The sequence below is a fragment of the Halyomorpha halys genome, unplaced genomic scaffold (genome assembly GCF_000696795.3).
Source record: "Halyomorpha halys isolate HHAL.00 unplaced genomic scaffold, Hhal_1.1 Scaffold258.1, whole genome shotgun sequence".
Classification (NCBI taxonomy): Eukaryota; Metazoa; Arthropoda; class Insecta; order Hemiptera; family Pentatomidae; genus Halyomorpha; species Halyomorpha halys.
In genome coordinates, this window is record NW_027108186.1 from 737,639 (window position 1) to 753,925 (window position 16,287).

The 16,287-nt window shown below is 28.6% G+C and overlaps 1 protein-coding gene across 1 annotated transcript in view; it reads left to right on the forward strand.

Annotated features, from left to right (window-relative positions):
- The window catches only part of LOC106680390 (uncharacterized), a 21,545-nt gene extending 8,198 nt beyond the window's left edge, over positions 1-13,347 (forward strand). Inside the window, exons 2-7 of the mRNA XM_014420080.2 lie at positions 361-457; positions 750-1,107; positions 1,497-1,691; positions 5,991-6,125; positions 10,368-10,637; positions 12,755-13,347. Coding sequence (XP_014275566.1) covers positions 778-1,107; positions 1,497-1,691; positions 5,991-6,125; positions 10,368-10,625 — 918 coding nt within the window. The 5' untranslated portion in view covers positions 361-457; positions 750-777 and the 3' untranslated portion in view covers positions 10,626-10,637; positions 12,755-13,347. The remainder of the gene's footprint in view (positions 1-360; positions 458-749; positions 1,108-1,496; positions 1,692-5,990; positions 6,126-10,367; positions 10,638-12,754) is intronic.
- Positions 13,348-16,287: the final 2,940 nt, after the last annotated feature.

Here is a 16,287-nt window from a genome sequence, read left to right on the forward strand (position 1 = left end):
GGTTTTTTCTAATATTTTATTTATTAGAATAAGGTCAATTTATGACAGTTATCATATAAAATATCGATGATATAAGTTTTTAGATTTTAAATATTATCAAAAATTTTAAGATCGAAAATATCAAAAACTCTGTTAATCTTATTTCATTAGGTTGTAGATAATTAAAGGTTATACCCAGTTTTTTTAGTTTATTATTTTAGATTTGGAGATAGGTCAATGTGCTGTACAATATATTCAACCAATTTCATTAATTTTTTAATTGTATTATAATTCATTTTCATTATCATAATGTAGTGCATTGTGTTTTGTAACAATTAAATTTATTATTATATGTATTCCTTAAAAACATTTCTGTTAAAGATGGTGGAATAGCCGAAACCTGTTGTCGATGATGCATTAAAAATTTGGATACCTCACCAAGTTTTAACAACATAATAAACCAACACTGAATAACTAGGTAGGCCGTTTTAATATCTCCATTTTTTTTTTTCCTTAATGCATTAAATATTTTTATTTTCTGGCTTCTTAATTGCCAGCTTAATGGCAATATTTATTATAATTTTTCATCTGAATGGTTTTAATAATTGCTTGTTTTTTTCCTCTTTTAATGCTACAATCTTAAGTTTCTTTAGTGAACTATGGAATCAGCATTGTTTTTTATACTCAGTAGTATTATTGTTGATTTATTTATTTTTTTAAATTAATTTATTTAATAAATAAATTAAAATTATTTATTATTTTTTGTTTAGAGGTGAGGGTAAGGGGGATGGAGGTGTGATGCAGTCAGAGTGTGCTCGCTATCTAAGTTCTGTTTCTGACCTTTACGTTGAGGACGAAGTGTCAGTACTCCTGGAGGAAATACGGGAGCTGGAAGGCCCCGGGCCGGGCCCGGATGAGTTGCAAGATTTTGAGATAGCAGGGAGTCAAACAGGTGGTGTTGATACTCCTGTTGATGTCACAACTGTACATTCTTGGGACTCCCATGCTCATTACAAGCATCATCTGCCAGGCTCCTCCCCCACCCATTCAATATTTTCTGGTGTTGTTCTGTATTGTGATGATTCACATCTTAAAACATCAACTGGCATCATTCGCCTTCTACTGGTGGTAAGATTCTTTATGAATTCATTATTTTACTTTTTGAACTCCCCATAGTTTAGAACATTGTAATATATTTTAAACATTAATATTCTCATTTTATTCCTTCTTACGAAATTGTGATATCTTTTATTAGAATTTAAAGTGTTATAAATTTATATCTCATTTTTTCTTCAAACCTTCTTAATTGTAATTGAGGTTTTACTTAAGAGATTATGTCCCTTTTAAAAAATACTGTAGCAATTTTAAAGTTTAATGTCAGCCTGCTACTTTGCTTTATTAAAGTATGCTTGCTGGTTTTAGTTTGTAATTAATACTGCATTAATTTTTGGAATGTCTGCTCTGTATTGTTTTTACTAAATGTATTATTAAATTTTTATCAATTTGTTTCATTTTAGGTATCATCGGTAGCATGTTTAGCATGCTTATGTTCATCTGGCACTGTCAGTATTAAATTATTTATGTTGCCTCAAGCTGCAAGGTTGAGGCTTATGATGTTCAGTACTGTCTTCAGTGTTTTGATCACATTGCTCTTCCTCTTCTTAGACATATCACATGTTGTCTACCTCTTCCCATTCAATTGGGGGAAATTTGTGAGTAAAATAATAAATTTGGATTGTATTTATCTTTAGTATTATTTATATATGTTTCTTACTGACATTACCGATGCGTTAGTGCTTTTACAGTAATTGTTGTTATTTAGTGGTTTATAAGTATTCCTTGCTTATACTTATTGGAGAAATTTTTTTTTTTAAATGAATGGATTGCAATTATAAGTTGTGCAATCATATTAAATTAATGTGTCTTGTTTAATAGTTGATAACATTACTGCTTTTTTGATATTTGCCTCACCAGTAATTATAAGGCTTATGATTTTCAATTTAGATTTGTTGCATATGAGCTGTTTACCACAGATAAGTATCGAGTACCTAGTCTATATTTTAATATTGGTTAGATATTACTTGGGCTATAAAATCGAAGTTTAATAAATGATAGTTTTACTTTTCAATTTTACTCTCTTGGAAATGTTTATCTACTGATAGTTTTATTTGTTTTTCAAATCCAATTAAGGTTGATATAACTTTAATTCCTAGACTAATGAATGAATATGTAAATAGCTTAATCTTGTCTTGCCTTTAGTTTTGCCCTAGCTTTCAGTTAAACAATATATAAGGCTCTTGGCATTGGATAACATCCCATCTGTCCATCCCAGTTTTGGTTGTCCTGTTCTAGTGTGATACAACATCTCGTTCAAGATCCTCTTGAGGATTTCTTTTTCTCCCATTCTTCTCAAGTAATTCACCTAGGTCAGTCTCATTAGCTTAACATTATCTGCATCAGCTGATACAAAAACAAATGCAGTATTTACTTAAAATATAAATACTTAATATATTAAAACTATTTCTAAATTATGAAGAAAAACTTTTATTTTTCATGAGCCATCCCTTTATAAAGATGCCAATAGGCTGCTTTATCTCAGTTAGCTATTTAGTTATCTCTTCAGCTTGATTGATTCTTGTTTTTATCATCTTATTACTTATTATAAGGTCCTACTATGCTCTATCCTTGTACGATCTCTTTAGTCTCCAGTCTTCATTCCTAATTTTTCTAGTGGTACTGTTCCATTATTTACACGGTTAAGTCGCCTCCTAGAGTTAATGTTTTTCAGGTATAGATTATTTATAATGCAGTATTTTAGTACTAACTTTATATGATGTTGGAATGTGAGATTAGAACTGTCCTGTTTTGAATTTTCATTATCTATTAGACTTACAATACTTATAAAGTATTCTTTGAACATAATTAGTATTTAGTAGTGTGAGATTCAGCAAAAAAAAGTCAAATTTCAGAAAAATCCGATCATTCTAATCCAAAGTACTCAGAAAAATTGTTGATGCCTTTTTTTATATTATTAATGAAACATTACATTCTGACCTTGAAATTCCTCTCATCACAGCAAATTCCACAGACCATTTCAATAATTTCCAAGACATTGACTCAAGGGCTATCTACGGTGATTAACCTTTACAATCTGCTCAGAAGACTATTCAGGTGCTGGCCGAATCTCATTTATTCTACCTCACTGCACTGATCTCATTTATTATCTGATTCATTCAAAAGCACATATATATTTTCTCTCTCTCATTATCACATTTGCTCATAGCGTAAGTAGATTGCAAGTTCCAATATGGTCAAAATAACTCTATTTGGAAAATAAATAAAAATTTAATATTTAATGAGTATATTTCGGGTTGAATAAATGTACTGAATACATTACCCCTGTATAGTTCTCGTAAATTATATTTGTATGTTGTTGCTCATTTCTCTTACACTATTACAGTAGAATCCTAACTTTTACAGCCTAATAATTCGTACATATTTGCTATTTCCACGAAAATCTCTCCATAATATTTATAAAAACTATGCAATCAGTTTCCCAGGATAATTTGCATTTGTTTTGTCTTCAAGGTAATATAAACTTGTACCTAATTTAAATGTCCAAAAAAAAAATGTGGTTAACTAATGATACTTTTTAGAGAATGGGTAAGAGGGATTTTCTCTAGATATTTTGGTTTATTTACACATTATTTTGATTACTAATGCTCTCTTTTCATCAAACCCAATGTTTTCTCAGTTTGTTTTCGATGGTGAAAAGTGTTAATTTTTATTGATAATGGTACTGTCCACAACAGTTTCCTATCTTTTACTGACATTAGTTTTATGTTTGTCCTATCTTCCTCGAAAATCTGTTATATTCCTGACCTACATCTACAATGCTGTCCTCAGATCCACATATTTTCCTGACTCATGGAAATTATCCATAATCAAAATGATTCCCAAACCTCGAAAGCCGCCAGAACACCCATCCTCTTACCGTCCTATCTCTCTGTTACTTATCATGGGAAAAATCCTTGAGAAACTTATCTTAAAACGCCTGTACCCCATCCTAGATTCCAACCTCATAATCCCAGATCACCAGTTTGGATTCCGAACATCCCACTCCACTATCCAGCAATGCCATCATGTGTTCAATGTAGTCTCATCTTCATTGAAGCGCGGAATGTACTGCTCGGGAGTCTTTCTTGATGTAGAACAGGCTTTTGATCGAGTCTGGCACCCAGGACTGCTATACAAGATCCGTAAATTCCTACCCCCTACATATTATCTTCATTATCCGTTCTTATCTCAGACAGGTTTTTTCAAGTAAATTAAAACAGCACTTATTCATCCCTGTTTCCTCAGTTTGCTGGTGTACCTCAGGGTAGTATCCTTGGTCCTATCCTTTATACAGTTTTTACAGCTGACATCCCAACCCATCCTAACACTATTCTCAACACGTATGCCGATGACACATGCCTATTGTCAGTGAATAATAATCCTTCCATTGTATCCCTATTCCTCCAATCCCACATCACCACCCTTGAAGAATGGTTCCAAAACTGGTTTGTATCATATCATAATATCACTTACAGCAAATTTACTTGATGTGTATATATGTATACAGTTGTAAATAACAATGATTAAATTATTTTTAAAAAAAAATGTTTATTCTGTTAACACAAAACCTTTAAGCTTTAATCTCTAGACTAGGATATAATTTAGACAACTTACTGCAGTAAACTAGTGATGATTCTTCTTGACATAATCGAAAATAGGAAGAAGCTTAAAATAATGTTATTTTCAGCAGTAATCATTGCTGGCAAAGCTTGGTACAATTTGAGTGAAAGCTACAATAAGAAATTGATTTCGGACCTGTGGATTTACAAAGGCAGAACATTTGTCACCAGTTAATTAACATTTAGAATCTTATTTGATATTAGAATCTTCTAAAAATAAAGAAACACGAATAACTCTCTCAGATTGTGTCCATTTTAACAATAGTGTAGTGTAGTGGGTATATTGATCCTCATTAGTGAAAGGAAAGTTTGCTACCTCTGAGGATAGTGAAAATTTCTCTCTTAAGAAAAATAGAGGATGGCAACTTCATTAACTTCTCCTAATTGATTGAGAAGGTAATGAATGAACAATGTGATGTGCTGAAAATTTGTACTAAAATCACAAAACAGTAAATCATCTTTCACCAGTACCAAATTTGGACATTAGTATTAATGCTTTTTCTGCTTTGACAATCCCATTAGCAAGACCTTGTAATCTTCAATAATACATTTTTTTTTTCAAATGCAAAACTTCAATGTTTGTTATATTAACTATAATGTTTGAATATACATAACTATTCACATAATTTTGTCATTTCATATTTTTTATTCCCGATTATTGACACTCTTGGACAATTGATTTGAATATCTCAACTAGTCTTAGTTAACGTCAGACCTCTGATAATGCAAATTATTAGTATTCTTCAGCAGATCTAATCAATTTTCAGTCCACTTAAATATAAATCTTAAGTATAAATCTTAAAGGAGTTTTAAATATAATCTCAAATTTGATTAAGGGTCACAAAATTGTTTTATAGTTTGCAAAATAAAATTAGATATTAACTAAAAATTTCCATAATTTGTTACTTTTCAATTATTACTTAATTTGTATACATCTTTGTGGTTCAATAATGTTGCTACCTGTGAATCATCAATTAATAACCATCTTATATATTTAAAACTCAGAAATCCTTTTGATTTTTTAAAAAATGTCATGTCTAGAATGGACTCCATTAGTGATGGTAATTTAGTTTCTTGTCTCTTCTAATAAATGTTAAGCCATGATTATATATTTTTTTCAGCTATATTTCCTATGAAAATTTTAGTTACTGAGTAGTGTAAAATAATCATTAATTTAATAATTATAATATACTTGTATATATGTTTAGTTTAACTAAAGCTATAAACCAAAATATTTTTAGTAAACTATTTTAACAATAGTATTTTAATTTTCAGAATGCAATAGTATATTTGGTTTTAAGCTTATTATATCTTTTGAGTTCCTCTTTACTTCTTCACCTGCTCAATATGTATGCAGAAAGATACCACTGGGTGCCAAAATGGACGAATCAGCAACTTCTAGTCACTGGTGTAAGTTAATTTTGAACTTTAATAACCTTATTATTATTTTACCTTTATGATTTAGAAAGTAAATACTCATAAAAACTGGAAGAAGTTCTGCATTCTTTTAGAGGAATCTTCACTAGCTTTGTTAGTTTCATTTGTACCTATTCTTGGTTTATAATATTTTGGCTACTGATGAATTTTTCGACGGTTATTCTGTTTTAATTAGTTCATTAGTTAATTAGTTCTTAAAACTTGTTTAATTATTTTATCTGGATTGATTTTCTTGTCATAAAGTTTTATGGTTTAGCTTAACCCATTTAGGTAACTGACTTTCCCCCAAAAAAGATTATGAAGTCTTTATGGAAAAATATATTTAAAAAATTAAATATTCATTACTTAGAAAAAAAAAGGATATCTATTACATAGATCAGTGGCTCCTAAACTTTTTACTCCATAGCACCCTTTTTAGGCTAAATAAATTTCGCGGCACCCTGCTGGCTAAAAAAAAAAATTGTGGTACCCTTGTCGAGCTAGAAAAAAAAATATAAAAATATTGTTACAATTATCCTAAGAGTGATAGAGTGTGTAGAAAAAAAAAGAAAAAACACTGCAACATAAATACTGTAATTCCCTGTACATTTGCTATTTTAATTTTTTTTTTGAGAAAATCACATTTGCTTGCGGCACCCCAGGCTACCGTGGGAACCACTTACTTAGATATCTGTGTATAGAAAAGATATAATTTTAATCTGTTGACTTTATTTATTTTCCTTTTTTAATTTTCTTTTTTTCTCTGTAAATAGGTCTAGTGATTAAATTAATAAACAAAACTCCTGATTAGCTGTTATTTAAATAAAATAATCGGCGCTGTAATACCTATGAATAACCTTAAAGTACCATTAGAGATGTCTTACTAGTTGCTTTCTTTGTTAAACACAAAATGATTGCTAAAAATTTTCTCTATACATTATTTGAACTATATAAATTAAACAATATTCGACAGATAGTAAATCTTAAATGAATGCCTGAACATTTCCCCCCAAGATAAATCAAGCTATTAGAAAATTTCTAAATATACTGCCTTTCTAGAGTACTGTCAAGCCAGAAATCTTACATGAAAAGCTAATAATGGGAGAAAAGAGACATCAGAACACAATGAAACTTTTTTTTTTGGTGATAAGTTGAAAAATATTAGACATGTGTCTAAGGGTCTAGCCAATACACCTTAGGAACTGTTTTTTGTATTGTTTTTCAATTTGTTTGTATTATCATTTTCAGCTTTAATTCTGTATAAATTTCAAGGGTATTATATACTAATTATTTTTTTTTTGTAGAAAAAGCAAAAAAATATTACCTTTCTCATTATAGGAGTGTAAATGTATAAAAAGTTTTATTGAAAGGTGTCCCCTTACTAGTTCATTATTTTGACTTCTTTTTAAATGAAATCTCGCATCAATTTTTGTACTAGATCGATATAAACACAAGAGAAATTTTTATTATTTAAAAAAAAAAATATTGAAATAAGGCTATGAATTTCACCTTGTTTCTCAATCTTGGCTGGTTTTGTTTCATCTTTATTATTTATCTCTGTTTACTTGCTTGATGAGAGCTCTGATGAAGCCAATAAAGTAGGGTGAAACATTGTGTAATGATTAGTTTTAGTATTATTTTGAGCTACCTTTTTTGACCTCCTCCTAGACCATCTTCCTTTATCTTTTATTTTTCACATTCAAACTAAATTTGTTATTGTGGTATCACCTATTAGATAAAGATTCTGACTATCGGTTGTTATTTGTGTTTCGGTTCTTAAGATATTAAGGTAATTTGAAAATTCAACAAAGTACCACCTATGTCTCCATGCCAAGAATAAGGTTAAAAACAAATTTTCATAAAAATCTAAAAATGTATTTTTGTGACTTAATTATTTTAGGATTTTTTCTGTTGATGTCCAGCATTGTCATAAAAATTCATTATTTTTCAAGATTTTACCCAAATTCAGTGTTGCTGCAAGTCTTATTAGGGAGAAATTGTTTCAAAGAAAGAAAAACTGCTTCTAATCGCTTTTTTGGAGATTTAGTTTGTGTCATTTCTTGTAGATTAATTATATAAGTCTTGAACCACTTCCAAGTTTTGTGTGGATCAGTGGAGTCATATAAGGATTAAGTTATGGAGGAATAAAATTATTCCAAATTTTGTGATTTTTCAACAAAAAAAAAGAAACAATTAAGGTTCAGGAAGATGAAGATATTGGGCAAAACAATTTATTTTTGGCCATCATTATAATAATTCTCCATGTAAACATGTAACCATGTCTTTTTATACCTCCACCTTTATACCTTTTTATTTACATGTCACTTTTATACTCTTACAACAGCTTTACCTATTCTTAGGTATTTATATTTATTTATATTTATTCTAGTATTTTAGCTCTAATGAAAACTTGCAATAAGTGTTAAAATTCTGGCTCTTAATAAATAGTTAAAACTATTTATCTAGTGTTTTTCTTAACCACTACCCGGGCCATCTACTTCTTAATTCACTCATGGTCTACCGTCCGTGTATAAAGAGAAATAATAGTTCAAACAAACTATAGGAATCATGAATGGAACTGCCTCATTCTTAGTTTATATTTCCTTAATGCTAGTCCAGAAGTATTATGAAGAGTAGCAGACTTAAAATACAACCTTGTGACTTCAAATTCTTGTGAAATATGGTCCCTGGTCTTGTTTTAAAGAATTATTACAGTTAATGCTGCTCCTCAGTAAATATTTCTCTCAGTCGGTATCTGCTTTATTTCTTCCTTCCTCACTATGTCAGTCCCTAAAAAATATATATTTTACCCTTAACTATTTCAGTATTCTATTCATATTATAGCAAAATAAAGGAATTATATAAGAATTGGTCTGTTTTCATGGGTTGCATAATAAAAATATATTGCCAACTGTGTTAAATGTCTACTGGATGGCAAAAACCAAAAATGCTCTTCCTGTAAATATGGACAAAAACACGGTTTTTGAAAGAGAAAAAAAAAGTTGATCAGATTTGTGTTTTTCTTCCTTTAAATACAAGTTTTCATGGAAAACAAAAAACAAAATTACCTAGGCAGTTTGTGAAAACATTATATTTGGCAGGTAGCAAAATAAAAAAGAGGAGTAAAGATAATATAAAATAATTCTTTGTTATTCAATATTTTCACTTTCTCTGGCCTTTAATTTTTTGTTTTTGTTTTTTGATAATCAAAGTTACTTTAACATGAGTCCAATGATCCTCACAAAACTGCAAATTTGTCTAGATAGCAATAAAATTCTTCTAATTGTAAATTGGAAAATTTCTTCAAAATAAATCTCCAGGTAATTTTAGTAATTAGATAATAATTATTTTATATTCTACTGCGTTTTATTCTTTTATTTTTTATCTTTATTATTTTTGAAAAGGTTAGCTATTTTATTTTTGGGGTTGTGTCCAAATTTATATTCATAATTTATGAAAGTTCTGATGTTCTTCATAATTTTAACGTTCTCATAATTTATTAATCTCAAATATTAATCTTTGGAAAATAATATTTCAACAGAGCCTTAGCCATTTATTTTAATGTATGATGAATTTGGTGTAAACACAATTACATGTTTGAAAATAGCAGAAATAAAGAGGCTCAAAATGGTATATAATTATATTAATACCATATTTGGTATTCAATTTATTCCTCTTTTATTTACTATAAATAATTTAATATCCCAATTTACTATGTATAAACCAGTTAACAATTATAAATCACGTATAATTTTTTTTTGAACAGTTAAAAGGATTAGAAATTCTTAGTTACTAAAATTTAAATAGTGTCAGTCCATCCACCAATCTATTTTATTCATCTCAAATTTATTAATTATATTTTCTCATTGTTATATATTACAACTTTTCTAGGTTATGCTGTGTGCACAATTTTAATTTATTTCTTATTGTAAAGCACCAAATAAAGTTTGTTTTTGAAAGATTAGTGCTTGTATATACTGTATCGTATTAGATATAATAGAGTGGTGGAAAGAGAGGAACTTTCATTACTGCTTGCAGAATCTATCATGTCTGTAGTAGCATTGCTTTTGAGGTTTTAGGTATGCCTAAAGCATTATGCTAATGCTAAATCAATGGTATAAATCCATCAGAATATCCATTAAAACAGTTCTGTTTTTTTTTTGTGATGACATGCTTTTCCACTTTTAAAGTTATGTTTGTGATGTGAAATGACTAAATAGTTCATTTTTTTTTCAGATATTAGGATATGTTTGTGCCTTGGAAGCTTTAGTTCTTTGTGTGGTGAGTAAATGTGAGGGTGGTCAATATTCTCCAGTTGAAGAAGATCCTAGTAGCATGACTTTACAAGAAAGGCATGGAATCACTCGAGATTCTCCTACTCCCACCACACTGCCTTCGGGTCATACATCAGCCCCCTCGGCTACTGCTCCTCTTTTGTATGATGTCCAGCCATGCTCCTCCAAGCATCATGATCCCTACCATTTGGTGGCATGATACATAAATTATGTAGGTGTTCTTACTATTTTGCCTAGTATTATTTAAAGTTTAGGAGTAATAAAAACAATTATTTTATGTGTGATATTATGTCCTTAGTTTCTAACATATTTTGGATTTTTCTTATAATCTTCTTATTTATCTATCTAAACAATATTAGCCAGTGACATTTTCGAAAATTTGAAGGAGCTGACTAGTTAGCTGAACTTCACATGGCAACTAGCTTACTCTGTTTAGTATACATAATTATAAATCAGCCTTAAGGTTACAAATCTGTTTGAATTGTGCCTGAATTATTTTTTTTATTTGAGTTTCATGGTATTTATAGCCTATTTTTATTTTGAATAAAGGTGAAAAACTAAATTCCAAAAATTATCTCTTTATTTATTTATATGCTATATTGAATTTTAGTTAATTGGTGATTTTAATTTACAATCTATTTCTATAGATTGTATCTTAGTGAACCAATTGCAATAGAAATAAATCTTTTCTGGATGTTTTTTTTATATTTGGCTATAAGTATCTTTTGTTTCACAAATTATGTATTGCATGCTATTTTGTAATAGTAGCCCAGGGTTGAATTTTTAAAATTTATTTTCATACTTTAAGGTCGGGTAGATGCAAGTATACATCTTATTTTTATCAGTTAATAACATGAACTGATAGCTACTGAGAATGTCCCATGCATTTATTTGCATGATGATCCTGATAAACTGTAAGATGTTGTATAACTTAACCAGACAAATAACTTACTGTCTTAATAGCTCAATACAGTAAAATAACATATTATATACAAAGATCGCCTTCTTTTCAAACTAGCTATGAAGGTTTGAGTGATGGGAGCTATAGAAAGGGAAGGGGTGCAAGCTTATAAGTTTTGGAAAAGCTTATGGGATGTTGATTACAGTTAATTACAGATTAGTACATACATTTGAAGTTGAAACATATTTATAGGGTTTATGGTGTTACCAAACAGAGGCAGGATACAGTAGAACCTTGCTAATTGAACCTCAACATGACCAGAGTGTAGTTTGAAATATCTAAACCAGTGGTTTCCAACTGGGGTTCACGAGTCTCTTCCAGGGTCTCCATGGAATAATTTAAGAATGGGTCATGTTAATTGAAGGGAGTTTTGAACCTTTGCATCTCAAATTTTGCACAGTTATTCCATTCTTTCTTATTATTTGTTGAAAACACAGTTTACTTTTTTATCAAATGATAATATAGGGATTCCGCCATTTTCCTTGTTCTACCAGATGGGTTCTACAGTCAAAAAATGGTTGGGAATCACTGATCTAGGCACTTCATTAACTGGAATTTTGGAGACCTGATACTTATATTTATGTATAATCTTGAATCGTCTTTCTATTAACAACATTGTCAAACTTGTTGATGCAATATTTTTTTTCAAAATTGCTGAAGAGTAGTTTCCGAAATGATTTTTTCACAATTATGATTAGTGAGGTTCTGCTGCAAGTCAATAAACCCAATTCAATAAACCAACTGATTCTGTGGATAAATTCATCCTTGCTTGTTCAAGAATTTAGAGGGATTTAATGTGCATACAGAAGTTAAATTAAGAGTATTTCAGGATGTACTATCTAAAAAAGGAATACATGGAAAAATTAGTATATATTTTTTTTAGAACATACAACCCTTGTTGTAATCTTTAGCTTTGTCTGTTTCTTTTCTCATTTGTCTGTTTATTTTCTATCCCTTTATGATGAACTGTCATTTTAGCATTTGCAGAATGGGTTTCGTTATTTTTATTTTCGTTTTTTTTGGATCTTATTTTATATAAAATTAGATTATATATAACATTATATATACTTTGTTGTATTGATGTCTAAAAAGAAATTTTTTAATAAAAGTGTCACTTGGAAAACTAATTTATGAGCAAGATTAATCATATATGTTATCTATATTTACTCCTTTTTGAGAAAATAAGTGTGATTTTGATTTTTTTTTTTTTTTTTAATAAAGTTTCCAAAAATGGCAAGTATGTTTTTCAATTAGGCATAAATAAAGTTTACTTATTACAAAATAGTAACAAATTCTTTAAATATTAAATAATATTATTCAATATCTAGTTTTCTTTATGATTATACATATATATTTTTTAATTTTAGGAAATCTTTACGGAGCACTGCCATTTATTGACCTATTGAATCAGTCACTGCCTGTTTAAAAAATAATGAAATAAGTTTATCATCCTTGCCATAATTCTGTAAATACTTAGATAATTGCTCATTACAGCCGCCAAGTGAAAAAACAAATTAATTGTTGATTTTTTTTTTAATTTATAGATGAATTGATTTTGATTTTAAATTATATAGTTACTAATATTTAATTTTCCCCCCATTATGTCCACCTTCAAAAGATTTATTTGTAATGTTTAGAAAATGTATTAGTTACATGTTACAAATTAATTATATAAAAATTAGTATTCATTAAGTTATCAATTCTTAAATCATAAATAATGTTGCTTTAAATAGGCTATAACTTTTTTTCCTCATTAACTTTTGTAATAACTCATTCACTCAATACCTTTATATATACTTGGATTTTATTTTTTGAAAATTTGTAAATTTATGTATGGTTGTTATCTTAGTATACTTGCAGTAGAAGGGTTTACCGCTAACACCCTCCATTTCCCTAATCTTAAAACAATATTACTATGAAATCTCTTTGTTTTATTAAAATTAACCATTTTCAAAAATTATTTTATTAGTTATTGTCATATGATTATTCTTTTTTATATTTATATCTGTGTGTGCATACAATACTCCCTCCTTAATCAAAACTAATTAAAACCAAGATGGTTAGTAAAAAGATGATCTCTGTGGTTGCTGAAAGGGAACCAATGGAGTTTAACTTATATAAATTAATTATAAGTCAATTAAAGAAACAATAATTAAATGTAAACTATTAACACCTCATAAGATAATTAATAAACTGGTTATTGGGAGTGGTAGTGGAGTTTGGAGAAATGTTTTTATAATTTCTTAAAACTCAGGACTCCTGTTTCTTTATTTGAATAGTTACAACTATTGGACTTCCTTCAAACCTTGACGAGAACCTTTTTAAGGCCATATTTGAGCAAAATTCATGTCAATTAACTAAAGATATTGCAGAAGGATTGAATTCATCACAATAAACTGTTTTCTACTACCTGGAAACATTAAGGAAAATCAGCAAGTTAGAAGTATGGGTACCTCACAATCTCAGTGTACAGAATAAAGAATAAATAACCAAATCAGATCTCAATTGCCGCAAGTTTATCCTCATGGGTAATTATTGAGCCTTTATCTGTCAAAATTATAATAGGTCAATGAAAAATGGGTAACATACAACCATATCGTCGATAAAAGACCATGAATTGATAATGATTAATCACTTCTAATCTCCACCTTTGGTTCTTATTTTAAGGTGTTATCTCTTGACAGGGATAAGGTAAGGGATATGCCGATTTCTAACCACTAGATTAGTTTATCCATCTTCCATTGCATACCATGCATATTTTTTCAGCTGTCACCACAGCACTACTGCCTCATTTTAATTCTTAAAGTATCGCATGATGAATATGCACTTTATCTCTCCCTGTTTTGAGGACTAGGAGCAACAGTCAAAAGGCATTCAAAGGTATTGATCTATCACTGCTTCTTGTCCAAAATCACTGTGTATTGTAGTACATTATAAAAGAAATTGAATTATTAATTTTAAAAAATACAAAACAAAATATCTACTTCTTTTGATAAATGTTCAAACAGGTTTGTTCTGGCCTGGATTTTTTGAAACTTGTTAATAACTTAAAATGTATCATTGGTAGTGACCAATCTGAAAGATCAGTACCAAGGGATTTATCTTTAGCTGAAATGTTTAATTATGTTTCTAAATGGGATGTTTATGAAGTATATCGTTATTATTAAAGGTATTTGATAAAATTCCTTCCATTTTACATGCTACTCCTTGGTAAATTAGCAAGCAAGGCTGTCCATAGTCTTCCAAATTTTGACCTTATCTTACTTGCCGAGGAGTGTGATTTTAAATTTTATTTCAGATTTATTTATTCTAAATCTTATTAATCTCTGCAGTCTTTTTGAACTTATACAAATTAATTATCTGTTATTTTCTTTTATTCAAATAGAGACAGCATATAAAATATTGTGGCTTATTCTTAGTCCCAATGTCATTCTCGCTGCAATATTAAGTCCATTGATTTATTTCAAATATTTGCTTTATATGTTACCCTTACATTCTATTTTTCAGTCTCCAGATGTATTATCCATATATTATATAATCTTGTTTTTCTTGCTGTTTTCATTAATGTTTTTTAGCTTTTGCATTTTCATAAATTTTTCTATTATTGTAAAGAATAGCATTATTAAATATAACCATTATTATACATTTATCTGCAGAAATATTTATAAATATCATTTAAAGAAAAAGTGTATTAATGATAAATTATGATTAATTTTATTTTAAACTTCATTTGAGTGAATGAGTTTGAGAAATATAGGGATGGTTCATATTAACCACTAATTTATAGTATCATTTTATCGATTATGGCATCTTTTTAGAGTCTAGTCATCATCTAGTCATTATTTATTTATTATATTTCTTCACATGTTCACCTTTGTGAACATGGAGGTAATTATTTGTTATATTTTATTTTCTACAATCTAGTCATGAAGGCAAAGACTTAAATTATTTAATTTATGTTAATGTTAAGAATTTGTTTGTACATTCCTACTTAGTTATTAATGAAATGTTATGAGATTGATTAACCATCAGCTTATGTGATTTAAAATGATAATAATGCAAGGTAAATATATTAATGATGTATACCACAAACCCTGTATGTTTATTTTAAATCATAACTTACTTTATTTTTTCATTTAGCTACTTTCTTTCCTGTATACAGTTTCTCAGCACTGGTTAGAATATAGTGTTATTGCTATATAAAAATTTTAACTGATTATGTACATCTTTTAACCTATATATAGCAAATTATCTATTTCCCCAAAATGTAAAATTGCTATGAAAAAACTCCCTATTACTGAACTTCTTACTCAATGGGGTAATTACTTAAGTGATATTGTTGATAATTTATTAATATTTTATCATCAGAAGAAATTATTTACTTAAAAATTGCTTTTATAAGACTTCTCCTTTTTTTTTTTTTTTTTTGAAGTGTCATTGTAATTTTGAAGTTTTCAATATTGAATAATTAATTATATAAATTATAATGTTAAAAATGATAGAGTTTCTAAGCAAAAAATATATATATAAATTAATGAAAATAAATCATGTTAGATTACTGAATATATGTACATAAAATAGTTATTTATATTTGGGAATGTACAAACTATGAGGTTATACTGAAATTACTAAGTTCTACTTTTCTCATACTGTGAAAATAGTGAATTATTTATATTATTGTGTATATATTGTGAGAGGTTTTTCCTTGTCTAGAAATATTTTTACAAATGTTCAATTCTGTCCTGACTCAGTCATGAATAACTTTACAGTATAATTTTAGTTTATTTTTGTTTGTGATTTAAATACTGTAATGAATGGTTTGGTGTTTTGAAAAACAAATTATTTATGTGTTTGAGAGAAATAGTTCTAGTATTAATATTTTCAGTCTTGATGTGATTGC